The sequence below is a fragment of the Phyllostomus hastatus genome, unplaced genomic scaffold (assembly GCF_019186645.2).
Source record: "Phyllostomus hastatus isolate PE091 unplaced genomic scaffold, TTU_PhHast_1.1 phas_contig_17, whole genome shotgun sequence".
Classification (NCBI taxonomy): domain Eukaryota; kingdom Metazoa; phylum Chordata; class Mammalia; order Chiroptera; family Phyllostomidae; genus Phyllostomus; species Phyllostomus hastatus.
Genome location: NW_025333664.1, coordinates 28,585,187 through 28,605,701, shown reverse-complemented (window position 1 = coordinate 28,605,701; position 20,515 = coordinate 28,585,187). Strand labels below are relative to the sequence as shown.

The 20,515-nt window shown below is 39.8% G+C and overlaps 1 protein-coding gene across 2 annotated transcripts in view; it reads right to left on the bottom strand.

The window, feature by feature from the left end:
- The window catches only part of PLCB1 (phospholipase C beta 1), a 651,009-nt gene that overhangs the window by 101,574 nt on the left and 528,920 nt on the right, over nucleotides 1-20,515 (bottom strand). For both annotated transcript variants that reach the window (XM_045832721.1, XM_045832722.1), the window contains exons 20-24: nucleotides 17,626-17,790; nucleotides 16,187-16,286; nucleotides 15,680-15,784; nucleotides 14,579-14,688; nucleotides 601-733 (exon numbers count right to left, since the gene is read on the bottom strand). In XM_045832721.1, coding sequence (XP_045688677.1) covers nucleotides 601-733; nucleotides 14,579-14,688; nucleotides 15,680-15,784; nucleotides 16,187-16,286; nucleotides 17,626-17,790 — 613 coding nt within the window. The remainder of the gene's footprint in view (nucleotides 1-600; nucleotides 734-14,578; nucleotides 14,689-15,679; nucleotides 15,785-16,186; nucleotides 16,287-17,625; nucleotides 17,791-20,515) is intronic.

Here is a 20,515-nt window from a genome sequence, read left to right as displayed (position 1 = left end):
CTCTTCATTAGCTATGTCACCTTCAAGAAGCACTCTGTCACCTCAAAACTGCAGTTTACTCACCTGCCCGATGGGGACAATAACAAACTACCCTCATAAGCAGATACTATTATAAGAGTTCAATGAGATAATCCATATGAAGGACTTAGCCAAATGCTCTGCACCTGGTACACACTCAAGTTAATGAAAATAAGTTGGAGAAAGATGGAGAGGAGCTCTCGCAGAGACTTGACTTAGTGAGGAAGAACTAAGAAAAGCATAGCTGTTTACAAGAAGTCTGAAGAACCCTTCACGCACCTTGCCAGCAGAGGGATCCTAATCCACCACTAAATAATGACACCAGAAACCTGGGTGATACTGTGTGGTTCATAAGTCACCAGCAGATCCAGGTGGTCACTTAGATGTCTCTCTTGGCATCCACCCACCCATCCATCCATCCATCCATTCATTGCTTTAACACACATTTCTGGAGCCCTCCTAAGTCCATGAACCCTTGCTCATGTGATGCTTTAGGTAACTGAATCCTGCCACCTCCTTGGTGGCATGAATAAACTGGAGGCCCTTTGTTCTGTTGTACAGCCCTCTCTTCTGAGTGTTTACCTGGAGCAGGCTGGCTGTGGAGAGCCTGGGAGGGTGGTTTGGGTGCCAGGGATGTAGTGTGGTTCACTCCATTTTCTGCTGGAGTCGTCCTGGCTTCACTCGGCGCCTCTGATGGTGCTTCCCCTGGATCAGCCTATAATCACAAACATCCTTTCATTTTCCACATTTCTTACTGTTTTTTTATTACCTTCCTAAACCAACAAGGCTACATTTGATAGCGTGTTCACAACTCATTTGGAGTCTGAAGTATAAAATTTGAAACTCTAGAAAGCAGCGTAAAAACCACATGGAGTTGAACGATGACTGATAGGTTACCTGTAAGAAAGACACGAGTTCTATCGCTTCCTATGTCTAGGCCCCCAGGCAGTGCCTCACACACTGACTTTGGACCTGAACACGTGATTGGCTTTGGTCAAATGAAACTGTAGCAGATGATGCAAGCCACGAAGTGAAAAGACGCTTTTGAGTTTTTCCTTTTTCTCAGACCCCTGCGATAGCAATGGAGGCTGAGAGACCAGGTGGAGGACAGCCGGGTCATCTAGGCAAGGAAGTCCTAGGTCAGCCAGCCCCCACTGGCCACAGGCACATGGGTGAGCCCAGCTAGAACAAGCTGAGCATGGTCCCCAGAAGCAGAACTGCCCGGCTGACCAAATGACTCATGAAAAATACTAGGTATCTGGTGATGTAAGCCACTAAATGTAGGGGTTGTTTGTTAATGCAGCCATAGCTAATTGATACGGTTGATACCAGCACAGATTTTGGAGCCAGACCTACCAAGTTTAAATCCTAGCCTGCCACTCATTAGCAGTGTGGTATCAGGCAATTCACTTAACTGTGCCTCAGTTTCCTCATCTTTACAGATGAAGGTAAGTAAGTACTAGAGATCATAATATCTCTATTGTAAAGCTGTTTAGAAGACCAAGTAAGTGAATGTTCATGAAGTTTTTAGTGTAGTTCCTGGTACAGAGTAAACATGTGTGTGTTAAATAAATAAAGCATTGAAGCTTACGTAACACCACAAATGAATCACAATAATAACAAAGGCATTGAAACTTATGAAGTCCCCACCTGATACTCTCCAGCAACTAGTGCACAGCCCTGTGCAGAATAAACCTTTAGTAAATGTTGGTCCTTAGAGAGTGATTGCCATAGTGATTACAGACCATGTAAAGGAACTTTTCAACACTTTAAATGTTCTGTAACCCTTTTCTTAGAATTGCACTCCAGGTCCATGGCAGATTTTACTGACAGTGATGCTGTGTCAATGTTCTACTTTGTAGTACATTAAAAATATAGACATTAGGAAAGAGCCAGGAGTCATTTGGAGCTCAACATTGTGACATTCTGTCATGTAATTATAGACAACAGATTGTCATAATATAACATCTTTATAAAAAGTAAGACGAGTGAAAATAATGACACTGATTGTCACAAGGAGCTTTCACCATCTGTCAAAGCATCTTTAAAACATGAGTCTCAAAGCCACTCTGTGTAATGGTAGAATTTCATTTCATTCCACAAACAACCCCTGCTCATCTACCACAGCCTGCTCAGTGCTCCTGGAAGCCATGGCCCTGGGACCAGGCGTGGGCGATCACTTGGGGGGCGGGGGGCCTAAACCGGTAACCTAGGTACTCAGAGAACTCACTATGCAGAACTCTGTCTTTGAAAGATGGCTACTTCAACAGGGTAAATGCTAGCATAGTCATTTAGCTCATCCATTGGAAAAATTCTCCCTAGAATCACTATGCCTTATGTGCATTCTTTGTTCAGCAAGAAATTGCAAACTGCAGACTGATAGGGGGCATAAAAATGTGTTCTTTGGTTCACTATATATACATATATATGTATAAGTATGTGTATATATACATATGTGTGTATATACACACACACATATGCACACACACACACATGTATATGAAGCTTTTCTTCAAAAAGAGGATCAGGCGACCCTGGGCCTGCATTCCCGCTTTGGGCTGGAAGTGAGTGGTTTCTGCCCCTTTGGAATTGCTCCTCTTTACTCACTTGGCTCCCCCTCCTTCTTCCTGCAGGCATTTAGGCTCATGGGAGACACTTGAGAAAACTAAAATACAGTAAATATTTGGCCGCAAAATTCATAAAGGAAAAGCATTCACATCTCACAGCAGAAGCTAAAGTAAAGGGAACACTGGAAGGAGCATTAGGTCATTTGGGAAGCCAGCCACTGGGGCTGGTCCTCTGAAGTAGATACAGTGAAGCCTCCCAAGCCCCCAGCTGAAGGGGGCCCCTGTGTACGCCAGCTCAGCTGCTTCAGAAACAAAGAAGGATGGTGCCTTGTTCCACGGGCACCTGACCTTCCCCAGATATATCCAGGCAGGTTCCTGGAACCATGTGGGGAGTGAGCCAGATTCTTTCCAATGTGACAACTGGCTGTAATTAGCCCTTTGGAGAAGAATAAGAAGAAAAGAAAATATTGATGGAGGAAAGTATGGAGGTGATGAAAAGCCAGTTTCTATGAAGATAATCATGAGTGGTTTCTTTCTGGCAACTAGAATTAGTGCCTTGAGGGAATCAAGCTAGAAGTGTATTCAAAATGTGTGCAGCCTGCATATTTTTGCCTTATATCTGACTTGTGCATTCCATGTAGCTTGCATGCGCTTGGGAAACCAAGTTCCCTCATCTATGTGAGTCAAAATGAAGCAAAAATAAATATAAAGGTATGTATGATGAAGTCTCTACATGTCAGACACTGATATAATATATACATTCAAAAGTAATTTTTAAAGAGCAGATAAATTTTGAATAAACACACAGGCAGACACTTTATAGTTACAATTGAGGATAAAGAGGTCACCAGGATTCAGTGCTGCATTTTGAGGTATGCTTTGGAGAAATGCCTAGTCCAGGATTCATACCTGCAGAGATGCCTGCCTCCGGGCAGGATGGGCCCCATGGTACAACCCCAGGTGGGTGCCCTTCGCACCACACATTGATAAGTAGCTAATGGAAATGCCATAAATGAAGTAAGTGCACTAAATTTGATGCAACAGGGCAAAGTGAGGGTGTGCCCGGAGCTGGAGATATAGCTCCTGAAAGGGGGGCGGCTGCCACTCAGTTGCAGCCTGTCATTGCCCAGCCTTTGAGAAAAGCTGGAAACCTGAATTTTTGCATGATATTTCCCAATTTTAAGTCACCGAGGGGCTAAACACAGCAAAGTGGAGCCTGCATTTGGCTCAGAAGCTGCCCATCTGTGCCCTCTGCTTAGAATGGGCCTGGGATTTTGGGGTTGTGTTAGGTGAGTGAGGCACCCACAATGGCGCTGAAGGGGGTGTGGTGCTGGAAACCCAGCTGGTCTGCAGCCTGACAGTCCCACCTCACCCCAGGGGCTGAACAAGGTGGGGAGAGAGTGTGGGTAAGGAAGACACTGGATGCTGGGACAGGAATTTGGGTTTCTATAGTTAGATACTTGCCAGGGGCCTCTTATGATTTTCTAGACTCAAATTTTATTTATTAGTTTGGTGAGAATCTATGATGGCAAATATATTAGACTGATGTTTAACATATTTTGCTAACTAAGGACAGTCTAGGCACACTTTAACAGACTTTTCCCCAGTGGAGATAGGCAATGGAAGCAGCTGCAGGCAGTGTGCTGGATGCTGTACAGGCACCAGCTTTCTCTCGGCCATTGGCACAGGCACACTGTCAGCTCCACTGTGGAGCAAAGGCCCAGGGGGCACTACTGAAGGTCTTCACTAAGGACGTTCTTAACAGTCACGTGACATGATAGAGGCCACACAGTTAGGAGAAGGATTGTGTATAATATATGTTATGCTCTAAAGTCTGACTTTCTCCATTGCACTAGTTCACTCTGTATTCTATGTTGACAGCAACTTAAGGGACTGTGATAGTAAATTTGCTGCTGGGATAAGAGTTGTGTCAATGTAAACACCATTCTCAGAGAGCTTACCGTGTTGTACTAAAGAGGCATTTATGTATACAAAGTTAAATGAGTTCAATACAACAGCTTAATATAAGACATGCAAAACAAAACAAAAAAACCCTATAGAAATACATTACTGTAATTAATTTTTTAAAAATACCATCTCTGAAATATTTAATGATTCCCACTCTATGAATATCTAAGCTGAAATAAAAAACAAAATCTCTTGTCCCACTTAAAGTAACCAGTAGAAGTTAATACTTGTGACTTTGTTTCTCCTTAGACTTTCTCCAAATATTCTTTTATGAGTTGGAATAAAGTAAGCACAAAATTCTTTCACATCGAACTGGAAATTATGATAGAAACCAAACAACTAGAAATGTCAGCGTTCTCAATTTAATGGAGACACTCTTAGGGTCCAATTAAGCAAATTTCAAGAAAAGAAAGTTCGAAGCTAGTGTTTTAGTTGAACTGAATTTTGCTTAGCTGAGTAAAGAAAAATGTGCAGAAGTAGGGCCATGCCATCTAGTGGCCAAATGAAGTATTACACCATTTTTCACACGGATTAGTGGAATTTTTTAAGTCAAAATGTTATTTAAAAAATGTTTAGTTTTTCTATTTAAAAATAAACAGAAGTGTCTTTAACATATGTTATAAGTGTGTCAGTAAGAGGATAACTGTAAAGACCATTTTTATAAGTTTTACAGAGAAGGAGATGCCAATTGATATGCTAATTGAAAAGATTTCCATCCTGGACATGAAAAGTTTGGATGTAATAATCCAGCAATAGAGTTAGAATGTGGGGAACTTCACTGGCTGGTTAATATCAAAGTAAAGGGTCTCCCAAATTCCAAACGTGTGCCTGAGTTGTTGGAGGTACTGGGTCGTGCTCTCCTTGCCCGAGTCATCTAAAAAGTGTAGCCCCTTCCAGGTAGTGGTTGGGATAGCAGCACCTTGATTTGGACAGCAGATCAAGGCGGGTAAGGGGCAAGGCCATCAGATTTTCTGGGAGAGTAAGGGCGAGACTCGTAATTCATCATGCAGAAATCTAATCCACCTGGCACAAATGTGGGCAGTGAGTGGGGCTGGTCACAGCCAGTCTTTCCCTCAAGAAAGAGCTTCCTCAAACACATGTGTAATCCACACCTTAAATTTCTACTAGCTGAATGAAATAAGAGAATGTATCTTCCCCAAATTTCTAAGAAACTCAGATCATTTCTTAAAATTACATCCTAATGTATGCATTCTGAAATGTTTAGGGATAAAATATACTAATATTTGCAACCTACTTTCAAATGCCTCAGAAATAAGATGGAGCAATGAATGCACAGAGGGGTGGCTAGATGAACATACATGTGATAAATGAATGCATTTAAATTTTAATTATGGAATCCAGGCATTGATATTTGGTGTTCATTGTATAATTCTTTCAATGTTTGTCTATGTTTGAACATTGTCAAATAAATATATAGCAAAACTCCTATATTTCGAAGCTTACAAGCATGAATTAGAAGTAAAAGACAGTTTTAAAGAGATGAATAAACCCATCTCTTGACTTCAGAATTTAAAGCTTCTTGATTTACCAAGGAAAATGAGTCTGGCTTTCATTGTAATTAATACCCTGCATGTTCCTCCAGCAGTAACTGGATCATGAATCCAATTGGTTCTTGACACAGCATGAGCAAGAAATCATCAGCATTTACAGGGTCTCACTTTGTGGAAACATTAGAGATAGCTGCAAGTTTGTGTGAATATGTATGAATTTTTACTGCATCAGTCTCTTCCTCAAGACTGTAAGTTCTACAAGAACACCTGATTTTTCTTTTAATTACATATACATATAATGTTTATACATATATATATATACATATAAGGTGACTGACAGTTGGGTTAAAAAATTTAATGAATAAATAAATGAATAAATCCACATTTTTCTATTCACATATAATCAATAGATATATTATTAATGACAAAATCCCATAACTAAAAACTACCTAGATGTTATGCTAAAACAACAAAAAGTTTTCTTTAACTGGATCAATGAATGAAAAAAATTAAGAAGCTGCTTTTCTGTTGTCTGTAGTTAGAGAATCTGCATTAGACTCATAATTGCCGCAGTTTATTTAGGAGGAGGTTAAAGGATTGAAGGACATGGCTTTGCTGACTATTTTATTTGTGGTACCTGCTACTTTTCCTTCCAACTCTACTTTATTAGAAATATTGACACAATCTCCAAAGTTAAAAGGAAATGAACTCTTGGCAGTTAGGCAGAAATGATGGATTCCTTTTTCAAGAACATAGACCAACCACCTTTACACTCATCTTACAAGAATGTATATTTTATACTAATTAAGCCAAATCATTTGGCAAAGATTGTGATCAATCACTCACAGAACAGATTCTAGACAATTCCCAGAGAAGAGTTTCTTCTCGAGACCTTTGCAGGTGCCTGGGATTAAGCTGACCTGTTAGAATGGATGGAATTAGAGGCTTTCACCGAGGGTGAGCGGCGTCCTTGTGAGAGACAGACGCAGGCCTCCAAAGCAACGGTTCTTGGTGAGATCCCTGGATTGGCATCAGCCTCACTAAAAACTTGGAAATGCAGGTCTTGGGTCCACCCCAGACCTACTGAATTGGAAACTCTGAGGTGGGACCCAGCAATCTGAGCTTTAAGATGTCATCCAAGTGATTCTGACACAGGCTAAAAAGTCTGAAAGCCGTGCTACTCAAAACACAGTCCACAGGCCAGCAGCAGCAGCACCCGGGAGCTTGTCAGAAATGCAGAATTGTGTGTCCTGCTCCAGACCAATTAAATCTGACTCTGCAGTGTAACGAGATCCCCAGGTTAGCTGCATGCACATGAAAATTTGATAAGCCCCGCTCTAGAGAGGAGTAGAAAACTTTGTCATCGAGAGTCACATTTTTATGACTTCTGTGGCATTGGGTACAGCATGGGTGACAATACTCAGGTTTCTGGATTCATTGCTGCTTTAGGCAGATGAACCTGAGGCAACTCACTGGAATCTGATGGAGGAAGTTGGTAAAAGCATCAGGGGAACTGAACCAATAATCATTGAGTGGTTTCAATTCAAGTGAATATATGGTCTTATCTTGAGACCTCATATTAAAAGACCCCAATTGCTCCATTTATTGGCCTTTGACATTAGGTAAGTCATTCTACCATTATAAGCAACCATTTCCTCTTCTAAAAATGGTTGGGGATGACATGTTTGTCCTAACTGGGGTCCCGATGTACCCAGGGCACCCAGTGAAAGTGCCTGGTAAACTGCAAAGCCACATACAAATGAAAGGGGCAGTGTTGTCACCTGAAGGCCAGATCCTGAAGGCAAACCTTCTCTTCTGACTTGATTGGATGCTGGAATGTTCAGGGGCTGGGAGAAACTATTGTTTCTATGAATGGTTATTGTGCTGAATTATTATTGGAGAGGGAAGATTGTCACAAGGATGACAAAAATGACTACTAAATCTCATCTTTGATTGTATCATCAAGTTCTTGAACCATGGACATATTTTAAGCTTATGTGCTGGAAAAGTTAAATGGCACCCAAGGCCTTCTGAGTTGGTTCTGTGGCATTATGAGAGCACTGCCTTGGATTTTTGCTACTGGGTTATTTTATTGGTGAAATTTACTCCAGACCATAGGACTTTTTCCTTTCAAATAATCAAATTCCTTTGAAAGTATCCATGGTGCCATACACTGAATTAGAACATAAACGATTTTAGATAAATTTCAGCTCACTTATAAGAACACTGAATCTAACAATTTAAAAAGTAGCCTCTTGGAATAAATGGAATTTAAGTATTATCAAATAACTTCATTTTCAAAATGTAAAGACCACACAGATAATAGAGGGAAATCTTGAGCACAGAACTGTTGGCCTTGAGGGCCGAGCGAGGTTTGAAATATCAGGTGCAGGCACACCTGACTGTGTTACACTTCACTTTATTGTGCTTCACAGCTGTTGCATTTTTTACAAATGAAAGGCAAGACCTTCCACCAGCCCAAAAAAAAAAAATCATGACTGCTTTATTACAATACTCATTTTGTGGTGGTCTAGAACTAAAATCGAAATGCCTCCCAGGTATGCCTGCACTCTGTGGAAGACCGCAACCTTCCCGAGGGGCACATGAAGGCTTGGTGACTGCATGTAGCCTCTGTGACCTGGAAATTAGAGCTGGGAGATAAGTGTATGTATTTTGGCCAGCAGCCGGTATACAAACTGATCAAATAGAACCCATATATATGGACCTAACTTATTGTAGAACAAGGTCTTATAAGATTCAGCAATTTAAAGGGGGAAACCTTGACATTGGACTCACCAAAAAATTCAGTTCCAAGGACATTACTATTTAAGGTAAAGGTCCTATAGTCTGTGCTCAGTGGCCTGACGCAGAGGGCAGAAAGAGGAATGAAGGACTTGTCCTCACTAAAGGTTACTAGAGAATTACTTTTGTCCCTGAGGGACATAGTATGATGTAGTGTGGAATAGACCTTTGTTGTTCAGGGTGTGCTCACGAAACAGCATCGTCCCATCACCTGGGGCTTGTTAGAGCTCCTGAGCCTCAGGTCCCACCCACCCCGGCCCAGGGTCAGCATTTTGTCACCATGCCCTGCTCTGCACACTAAACACAAGGAAGTGCTGGTGTAGAACATGCGTTCTGGAGCTGGGCTGCTTAGATTCCAGTCCCGACTCTGCTCCTTACTAGTTGTGTGGCCCTGGGTGACAGATTTAACCTCTCAGCACCCCACTCTCCTCGTCTGTTAAATGGGAATAGAAGTAAGACATACGAATGTTCTAAGATGTAACTATGTTAATACATTAAAGGGCTTAGAACACTGCCAGTTACATAGTAAACACTCAGTAAATCTTTACTCAGTAAATCTTTACTCAGTAAACCCCACTCCTTGATGGATTTTACTAAATACTGCATTTGGAAGTTATTGTTATAAATAATATTTTCAGATTGATACATTTGGCAGTGACTTTTGTCTCTTTATAGGCATATTTTAAAAATGGAAAATGTTGGGAACTGCCCACCCTGCCTGGTTTCAGAAACTGTAACCCCTCATGGCTAAGGTTGAGTACAGGAACTTGGGACCATAAGCCACTAAGGAGACAATGCTTATCTTCCTTGTAGGGGCACTGCCTCTGCCCCCTTTCTCTTCACCCTGCTTGGCCCCGGGTGAATGACTGGTTAGCCAATGATGGGTAAGATTCCTCAAAAGAGGGGTGACCTAAGACAGGCACAATCATGTGGAGGCCCCAGGTGAGGACTTAGGGGGCTACAGGAAAAGGGAGTGATGGACCCTCGCCTCTCAGCTTTGACATAGCCTGAGTCCTCATTCTGTCTGCAAGAAGTCTCCTAATCTCTTCGCTGCCTTAGTTCCCCCAGTCTGACTTAAGCCTGAAACAATGCCAGAAGTGGGTGCGGGCCTGTTCTAGAAAGGGTGGGTTCCCTTGGGTGATCAGGCCTAAAGAAAGAATGCATAAAATCCTGTGAAGCCTGCTTTGCTAAAAACACCCTCAATTTAAAGGATAAGCATCCAAATATAGAATGAGTTTGTTTCCCCAAAGTTTTATGGCCCTTTAGCTATCTGACCCTGACTAAAAATAAGCCCTCAGAGTTCTCTGAATGTTATCTCTTTGAATGTTGTCTCTTTGAATGTTTGATCATTACTGCCTAACAATGATTGATGGGCTTTATGTATATGCCCTGTATTCCTATCCAAATTGAACCCAATAAATGCCCATTAAGGAACAGGCTCCTGGCCCTTCTCCTTGGAGTGATCAGCTACCTTTCTTCCCCAGGCAGAGCATGTCTTGGTAGACTTATTCTCATCCGTGGTGGCAGGGAGGGGAGGGGGCCTGCAGGCAGAGCTCCCCCACAGGAAAATCCAAACTGTTACAGGCATCTCTATTTCTTCTTTAAAGTATTAGGGCTGTGAAACATTTTGTAAAAAATTAAAACCATTTGTTAGAAAAATAAATATACATAGAAGACATGCTAGAAGGATATACACCAAAAATTTTAACAGTATCTGCAAGATTACTGAGGGGCTTTTTGTTTCTTTTGTTTATTGTTTTTAAATTTTTTCTATGACCTTTTATTTAGAGAAATAGCTAAACATATTATAAAGCCTTTGTTATTAATCAGGTAAGGCAACTTCCTATAACTTTACTAACCTACCACCCTGAACAACAACTTTAAAAGAGATTTAAAATAAATCTAGTAATTCTAATCTCTATTATTCCATAACTTTCAACATACGTATGTATCTTTTCACATGGCATAAAATAAATATCTACTGTCCAAAGCATGGGGGAATTTTCAATTTTCTATTTATTTGGTTTTCAAATTACTCTATGAAGGTAACTTATTAGATTATTAGTAATGTGGGACCATTTTGCAGCCCAATGAAATCTTTAATTTTCAAATAGAAATGACCTTTACAACTGCAAGTTAAAAGGATTCTACTAAAAAAGTCTTTGCTGCGAAAATAGTGTCTCCAGTGCCTGCCATGTCCTAGATAGAATTTTCTTCTGAGAAAACTACAGCTACTTATTTCTAGTGGCCTCATTCAAATACACTTGCGTTACTGCATGACCAGGTAAAGGGCACACCGGAGTTCAAAGGTGTGAAATGACTCTTCTTTCCTAGCACTACATGGTAAGGGAAAATGATTTGCTTCTTGTTTCAAAAATGAGGTCAGTTATGGGTTTAGACTTTTCAAGGGAAAAAGTGTATTTTTTTCTGTTCGACCATATGGAATCTATCTGATTAAATGTCTTTAAATTATTTCTAAAGCTGAAAAGGTCCAAATTTTCTCTAAGTTTAACCAACAGTATATATTTACTGAAAGTCCTTTCTGATCACCATTTGTTAGAATAGAAACAAAAGGTTGACCTAAAATTCTACTGTGTTTTTATATCTTTTAGTGCTGCATTGTCTCCAAATCGCTTTTTGATAAGTGATGTTGAAACAGTGTGCAGCCAAGAGGAGGGGCCCAAAAAGGGATTTGGAATGGGGTCCAGAACTCAAGGTGTCCAGGAAATATTAGGATGTCCTCACCCCTTCCCCACCACAGGTGTGAGCTGAGGGAAGGGACACCTGGAGCAGGGCCATTGAGCTGTTTTGTACAGCAACAGCTTTGCAGTTAACCTCTGCTATGGTCATTTAACATATCTATAACCTTTAACTGGTTGCATAGATATGCTAAATAGCTGTAGCCAAGCTCTGAGGGATGGAAGTAACTTCCCCCTAAGAAGTAACTGGGAGGCAACTCCCCCAGTGCCTGGGAGAGAGCTTGGAGAAGATTGGCTCCATGATATGGGGCTATGCCTGCCCAGACCCACAATGGCAGCCCAGTAAACCTGGAAGGATATGAGAGTGCTGGCAAGTGTAGCCGATTGTGGAAGGAGTCAGAAATGGGGTGGCAGAGGAAGATTGGCACGGGGATTTAAACCCAGATGCCGCAGCCATGTAAGAGAGAACCCCACAGCTTTGCCAAAGTGGGGACCCCTGCAGCTTTAGTTGGGGAACCACCATGCAGTTTTAGCAGAGAATCACCACTCGGCTTTGGCAGAGTCGCAACCTGCGCTCCCTGCAGCTTTGTGGAGAGATCCATGAGGTTTTGCCAGAGTGCAGACCCCTGCAGCTGTGGTAGAAGAGGACGATGTGGCTTTGGGGTGCTTCTTTTGGCCACATGGCCTGGGAAGCAGGAGAGACTGCCTGGAAGAAGGGTTGAGAACTCTTGCCAGTAGGCCATGAGAAGGTGCCACATGGCTTTGGATTGATTAGAGATCCTGCCTGGACAGCAACACAGCTGACAGTGTCAGGAGCCTGGACTCTGGACGTTTGCTTCTTTTCCAGAGTTACGGTACCCCAAATTAGGGCAGGAGGAGAAGGAAGCACTGGGCATCTGTGGGTATCCTAAAGGACTTTGTTATTTTAATGAAGACATTAGGTCACTACTTTAAGTCTGTATAGCATTAAATAAACATTTCCTTTCCTTTTCATGGCATTGAGAGATGTCTTTCCCATAAGGCGGTGGACATAACGAACCTGGGGGGTTCCTTTCAGTAATAGTATATTGCACACCCCCCCTTGGCCCTTTTGTTCTGTAACAGTTTTTGGTGTCCCTGGGTGGGCCAATAATTGCATACCCGCCCCCCACCTGTCTGTTCTGTAATAATGTCTGCTGCAAAGATGAGGCTTTGAAAGGACAGTAATGTGGAAGGGTCCCTGCAATCTCAAAGGCCCTAGGCCTCCATACCTTAGAGTGGCATTTTTGCAATCTCATTAGAGAAATGGTCTCTCTGAGGCACTGTCAGCAACATGTGCCGTAGGAGACTGTTCTCTCAACTGCTGCATTACGTGAGGTGAAATTGCCAGTGTCTCAGAAAGTTCCCTTCAAGGGTGAGCTTGCTCCTTGGAGAACCTGGCTAACAAGCAGGTGGAGATTGACAATATAAAGAGTCTTGTTTCTAAATAGTGACAATTCATGTACTTTTACTTGAAAATGCTTCATTCAAACTTCTATTTCTTAGAAAGTAAAATACATCTAGTTGATAAAAGAGATTCCTGTTTTCTAATTGGAGAAGAATGCTACTAATAATAGATTATTTATATCTACATAAATTGTCTTTACCTTGAACTAAATTTTATTCAATATGGTAGATGCTAAAGAAGGTAGAAGAAAAAAGAGATTCAGAGTTTCTGATGGATTTCTAAGGAGAGTTTTGATTTCATATTGATGCCTCTATGAGCAAAGAAGAAATCCATTGAATTCTGTAGTCTTAGTTAATCTTTTCAAAGGACATTGTTAAGAAAGAAGCACTATTATCTCTAAAGAAGCACCAGAATTAAAGATATAACTATTGTCAGACATTTAAATTCCAGTTCCCAAATGAAAAATTCAGAAAAGGCACTCAATTTTTAACTTAATTATAAACAGAAGCTACTTAGCATTGCTGGGTTTCCTAGAAGGAGAACTGCACATGCGCATTCTTGAGTGCATGATTTTTTAAGAGAATAGTCTCAGGAGAGAGCTGTAGGGAAATGAGGAAATCCAGATAGAATGGGGAGAGGAAACACATCAACATATGGTCTTAGGTGGAGTCTAGCCTCAGCCTGATCCAGTGGGGATGTTAAAATTTCCTATGATAAGTCTAAGATTTGTTTTTAGAATAAGAAGAAGGCTATTAGTAAATAATATCAACTTAAATGAACTTGCTATTATAGTTTATCCAAACAATTTTCAATCCTCCCATACTGATAGTTATTCTATTTTTATTATCTTTTCCCTTGAATTTATTTTCTGAATATTCAAATAAAATATGAAAATACCTAATTTTATTACCATTTTTAATATTTGGATCATCTATAATAAATATTAGATGATACTTCATTTAAAAAAAAAACAAATGATCACCAGTCTAGATAGAAGCTTTGTATTTTAAAACTTCACTTCTAATATTTCTGGATCCTTATTTATTATTCTTTGCAATGTTATACATAATTTAAAATAATATAACAACTATTTTGGAATATATATTTTAATAAATATACAATGTAATAATAATAGTAAATAGCTAATGGTCCATACTACACACCAGGTATTGTTTTAAATACTGTACTTTATATATTGAAAAAAGTCAAAAAAGTACTTTGAAAATCCTGTACTTTAAAGACAAGGGAACTAAGTGACTAGATAATCATCTTCTTTCCTAAGTGCCTTAATTACCTTTAATCAACATGAAATCACCTAGAAATTTTCACCTGAAACAGCAAGATGTGTACTTTTTCATGTGACCACAAAATAAGACACTGGTGGTAGCCACAGCATACCAGAAGAGAATGATATGAAAAATTCAGTCAGTCATCTGGTTGTTTTGTGAAATGATGCTGAATTCCATCAAAGCGTTTTTCTAATGCACGATTTTCTTCTCCTGAGGCGTGATGTTACGTAGCCGAAACCAGCACCTAGGTGTGGAAATCATGCTTAATGCCATGCATATGATTAGAACATCCCCTCACCTCTTTCTTTATTTCTTCTTCATCTTCCAGTGTCAAAGCAGCCAGCTGCTTAGCTCTCTGCTCCATCAGATTCACATATCGAATTGGATTTGACAAAGCTTCAATCACATCTAAGTAGGTAAGAGACATTGTAGATCAAAGATCCTGGAAGTATTGATTACCCATCATCCATCCATGCATTCATCCATCCATATATTCATCCATCCATTAATCCATTATCCATCTACTCACCCATCAACCCATCAATTCATCATTTATTTTTAATTCTAACATCTACCAATAAAATTACCCACTCATTCACCCAAAGTTTTTGAAATGGACAAGAGTCAAGAGCTTTTGCTGAAACCTCAGGAAGAGAGCATTCAAAAGAAGTCAGCTCTGAGAGCCAGACTCAACAGGTTCCAAATCAGAATGTCTCAATACTCCATATTCTTTCGTTTCTTTTGGGGGGTTCCATCCATTCCAGCAATCACCCCTACACTTGGCCTATTTGGCCCAAATGGCATTTCATCAATGGAGACATTTCACATAAAAGGCCTGTTTTAGAGACTGTTAAAACAACCAAAAGGTTTGGCAATATGGGTTTCATTAGCACAGGACACTGTCTAGCTGGGGAACCTGATGGCTTCCACGTTTGGACGGGGCCTGGGCTCCAAGCTTGCCATCGTCTGCACCACTTTTTAGTATATTACACCCAGGTCACTTAGCATCATAAGTGTTTTAAATTTATTATTCCTTGCTGACATCATCATAAATTAACTTCTCCAAACTTAGGATTCCACGAATGGAAAGAATCAGCATTCTAAAACTGACTCAAGGCGAATTAATTCCACAGATCTAGACAGACTGCTGTAGTACTGTGGGTTACAATATGTCGAGCCTGTGAGAATAATACTACCTCCTGGTGGATAAATATGCTCGATGCTTTATGTGAACTTGAACTAAATTAAATTAAACCTTATTAATAAAGGCTTGGGTAACTGACCTTCTAAACACATATACAAAATAGAGGTGATTCTGAAGACAGAATTTCCTGCCTTTGTTTCCACAAATATGTGGATGACCCCAGAAGGAGACACCCATCTGAGTTAGGCTGTTTACCTGCATATGTGTCTGGGACGTAGTCTTTCACCTCTATGTAGACAAAGAGAGCTGGGAGCATCAGCGGTTGGTTCCTCTCATTCCTCAGACAGATGTAGTGATAGCCTGGAGGGTGACAGTGATATTGCACATCACATAATTTCTTTGCAATGTTAGTTAGAACACAGGAGCAGCTATGTGATAGAAGTGTTTATTTTAGGTGACTCTGGATGACAAACAGCTCATTTCTTTCTCATTTTAATCACATGGTTTTGAGTGATAAGGTATTATTTTTCTCATCAGACAGGAAAACAATGTTGATTCTGATTTTTTTATTTCTAACTTTCTCCTCAAGAAAGAGAATTCAAAAGCACGTGTCAGGTTGAATTATTGGTCCAAAATTGTTACAGAACAAAACACCAAAGCAGCAAGTAGCTTCACAAACCATTCTTTAGTAATCATGTAAGACAGTGATCATTTTCTTTACAACTTATATACAAAGTTTCTCACCATGCTGTCTATCCATACCTGGACGAATTGCTTGCACTGGCAAGATCCTGTGACCAATAAATTTACCTCCTTCTTCATAAACTGCTATCCTCAGGCAGGCCAGGGAAGGAAGAACCACCTACAGAGGCATTGAGGATGCATGTGGTTACAAGAAGGAGCCACTCCCAAAAAGAATTAGAAAGACATTATTCATATGGGTCTTGCTTTTCCAAACTTAACTAGAAGCTTCTACTTAGTGAATTGATGACAAGTTGTTCTATAATTTAAATTTTCTAAAGGAGGTGTTACCAGAGATACTGCTTTATCTATGTTTCATCACCTTCTCCTAAAGAAAAATTTGTTCAACACTCAGACCATTTGCATCTGACATGAATATTTTCAATGTGGAAATGACAGAAATTCTATGTTTAAGTATAAAGAGTTAGTGATCTTATTGTTTAAGCATTTGCTACTATATTTGCAAAGCAAATTACTTGCATATTTTCAAAACAAAAAAAAACAAAAAGAAGTTAGCTTTCAGATTAGTTTTCAAAATGAGATTGCTTTATAAATTTGTAAAATCTCAAATGAGGCACCAAGTAATTGTACATTTTCCCTTCCATATTAAAACACATGGAGTGCAGAGTTATATCCCATGTCAAAAGCACTAGACCAACTGTATCCTTAAAAACCTCCTTTCCTAACAAGAGCAAACCCACATTTATTGACTATTTTTGATGTGCCAAGCATTTTCTAAATGTTTTCAGTGTATTAGGGAATATTATGAAGGAGACACTATTATTAAATCCAATTAACATAAAAAACACTAGAGCACAGAGACCTTCAATATAAACATTCTCTTTGCAGACTTCCTTTGTAGATACTTTGGACAGATAAAACAAAGGGCATGGTAAGAAAGTCTATCATAGAAAAGACTTCCTTTGTGTGACAGAAATGTGTGAAAAAGATTTGCTTTTGAGGGGAAGGCAGAGAGAAGGCCCAGTTGAATGTGAAAGGTTTTTTACTGGGTCAGACAGAACCCAGACAATATGGAATGGCCAGCTCCCAGTGGCTAGAGATTCTAGGGAATTTAATTAACATATTTTTAAGTAAGTATGGACTTCCTTTCTCTCAACTACCATATTATACCTTACTTCCCACTCTACTTCATTTGAGTCATAATGAAATTATGTATCACTTATATTATGAGAGGATATGAATTAGATTTATATGTTATTTTGGTCTTCCAAATGAGGTATACTAGAATTAATTGATTTATAATATACTTCTGAAATTCCAAACAAGTAATTCACAGAGATCTTGACTAGTTTTTTCTCAAGATAGCTTTGAAAATGCTATTGCTTTATTAATGTCTAAATTCCCAAATTAAGCAACAAAAAATTCTCTTTTTATTTTTTTCTCAGTGTCAAACACCTGGAATATGCAGTTCCATGTCATGTCAAGGACACAAGACCAACCTTTTTGAACACAATGGGCTCTTCTTCCCAGACAGGGTTTACAGCATTTCCTTGTGATGTCTTGGTCTTTAATGCTTTCCTCCTTGTGTCCACAGGCAGACCAAACATATCCACTTCCACATAGGTCCCAACTTTCTTATCAGAAAGAAACTGGCCTGAAATAACCTAGAAAATAATAAAAAAGGAGCTCTTGATAAATGAACAATAGTGAGGTGAGGAAATGCTTTTGGAAGGTACAAATGCCGATACTGAATGTTGAATGATAAATAGAAGCAAGTGTACAAATATGATTTCTCTTTTGGCTGAAGAATTAGGAGAGGAACAGTGCAAGTGCTGGGCTCAGGAGGAGTCAGTAGGCAAAGTTGTGGAGGAGGAAATAAATGAACAAGTATGAAAAATTGGATGAGGTTTCTGCCTTTTGTACTTCAGACACACCTATTAAATGGAAGTTTGGTCTTTAGAGCCAACTGACTATAAAGGTTTTCCTAATAATTAATAATGTTAGAAGAGAAAAACCCTGAATTTAGCATAATTACAAATAAAATGAAAAGATAACTTAAGAGTACAAATTTAAAATATATCATAAATAGAAACTCTAGCATTTAAAAAAAATTCCTGTTGTTCATAAAATTTAACTTGAAGGAGTACTGGTGATACTGTGATATCCTAATTCTCAAAGTTGTTACACTTTAAATAAAAAGCCACAATGATAATTGAAAACCAAAACTGACAAATACTGACTTTAAGCCATCAAGCCCAGTTTATCATCACTCTTAACCTCAACTGGTGAGCCATCCGCACAACTGTGGTTATCCTTTGCCTAGGTATAAAACGATCAGATATTGTGGAGTTAAGAGATTTTAAAAGCACATATTTATAAAATGTCTTCCCTGTCTGCCTCTTCTCACCCAATTTTCAAAATCTGAGTGACCCTCAGGATTCCAAGTAAAGGCACCCCCTGCTTTGATACCAGAGAGGCAGCAGTGGAAAGCAAGTGCTGATGGGCAACCCATTGGATCTGGCTGGTCTGGCTGACACAGCTGCCTGTTGGCCACGAGCTTTCTGAGCTCAAGTCAGTGAAAGGGGCAGAATTTTCAAGATTGTGACTGAGTCAGAAAACAAACACAATGGCAGCCTGAGAATGGCCATCAGAGGTCGAGTGAGGCCAAAGTCAGCTGAATACTAATGTGGTCAAAAATTCCAAACAATTTAGGTAGAGAGCCATGAGGTAGAGGCTGTCTGAATTTGTCCTGGGACAACTAATTTCTCCTGAATGTTCTCTTTAGCCTGAGTACAGTCATCCCTTGTTATATCACAGTTCACTTATTGCAGCTTCATTGTATCGAGGGTTTTTTAAAAAATATATCTAATTCTATATCACAGAGTTTTTGCTATATTGTAGGCTTTTGCAGTATATAGATATTTATATAATACTTATGATTTTAATTATTTTTGCCTACAAAATTTAAAACAATATAACAATATAAAAATGTTAATTCAAACATATTTAAAGAATATTAAATTGAAATAAAATACAGCATGTACTTCATCAGCGGATAAATACCATACTGTACACAATGGACATGCAGTATGCTACTACCACTTGTGCAAGTTTGCCACCATGAGATTGTACACAGAACACTATTGGCTGATGGAATGGAAGGTGACCAACCATAGCACTGTGTTCTGTATCCTGGGTGCCGATTGGCTCAGTGACTGTAGCATCGGTGTGTTTGCTCTCCCGCACTGTACCCATACGTTCAGCATCTCTCCTTGTCCACTTCACATTGATGTCTGATCTCTGAGTGTAGTGTTGCTCTGCAGTGTTGTGTTTTTGTGAAATTTTCATAAAAGTTTGAATTTATTTCAAGCCCTACGATGCCACCCAAACATTCTGTGCCTTCTAAGGCTTCTGGCAGTGAACCCAAGTGCCAGAGGGATATGCTTACCATCAAAGAAAAGGTGGAACTTCTTGACATGTTAAAAGAAAGTCAAAAGCTATGCGGCTGTGGGCCGCCATTACGGGATCAACAAATCTACTGTTCGCTACATAAAGAAAGATGAGAAGAATATTAGGTCTACAGCAACATTTTGCAAGACTGCAAAAATGGTGGTCACTTCCCGCAATAAGGCTATTGTGAGGATGGAGTCTGCATTGGCCCTGTGGATAAGTGACTGTAGGAAGAAGAATGTTTCGCTGGGTACCAACACCATCTGGATGAGGGCCAAGAAACTTTATGACAGTTTTGAGGAAAGCACGGATGTTCATGATGGTGATGAGGATGAAGATGAGGATGACAACACAGAAGCAGGACTGTTGAGTGCTTCTCCCACCAGACCAACCCCATTCAGGGCCAGCAAGAGCTGGTTTGACAAATTTTGGAGATGCTTTGGACTCAAGAGTGTTTCTCTGCATGGAAAAGCTGCCTCTGCAGATAAAAAGCAGTGCCAGCAACTCCCCATAACTATGTTCATCACTCAGATGAAGAGATCAGTTGTGCCTACGTCTTTAGTGGAAATAGAAGTTATGGCCCAGGGCGAAGATACTGCACCACCTGATGAAGCACCTGATGAAGTGGTGCCTTCAGAAGAGCTGTAATGCTCTTCTTGGCTGTGCAGTACATCCAGCTCATTGTCATCACCTTCATTGCCATTAGTACTGCTCAGCTACATAATTCATGATCTTCATTGTACAACTTGTAGTATACTTCACTGGTGAGTACCCATATAGAATTTTATATGTTGCTAAAATGACGTAGGTTTAAGGGTGTAGAAAGTATTTAAGAGCATATGAAGTGTTTATAAGAATGTGGGAAAGGTTAATAAAAGAGTGGGAAAGGTTTATAGGAGTGTGGAAAGGGTTTATAAGTCTTTAAAATATATATAAATA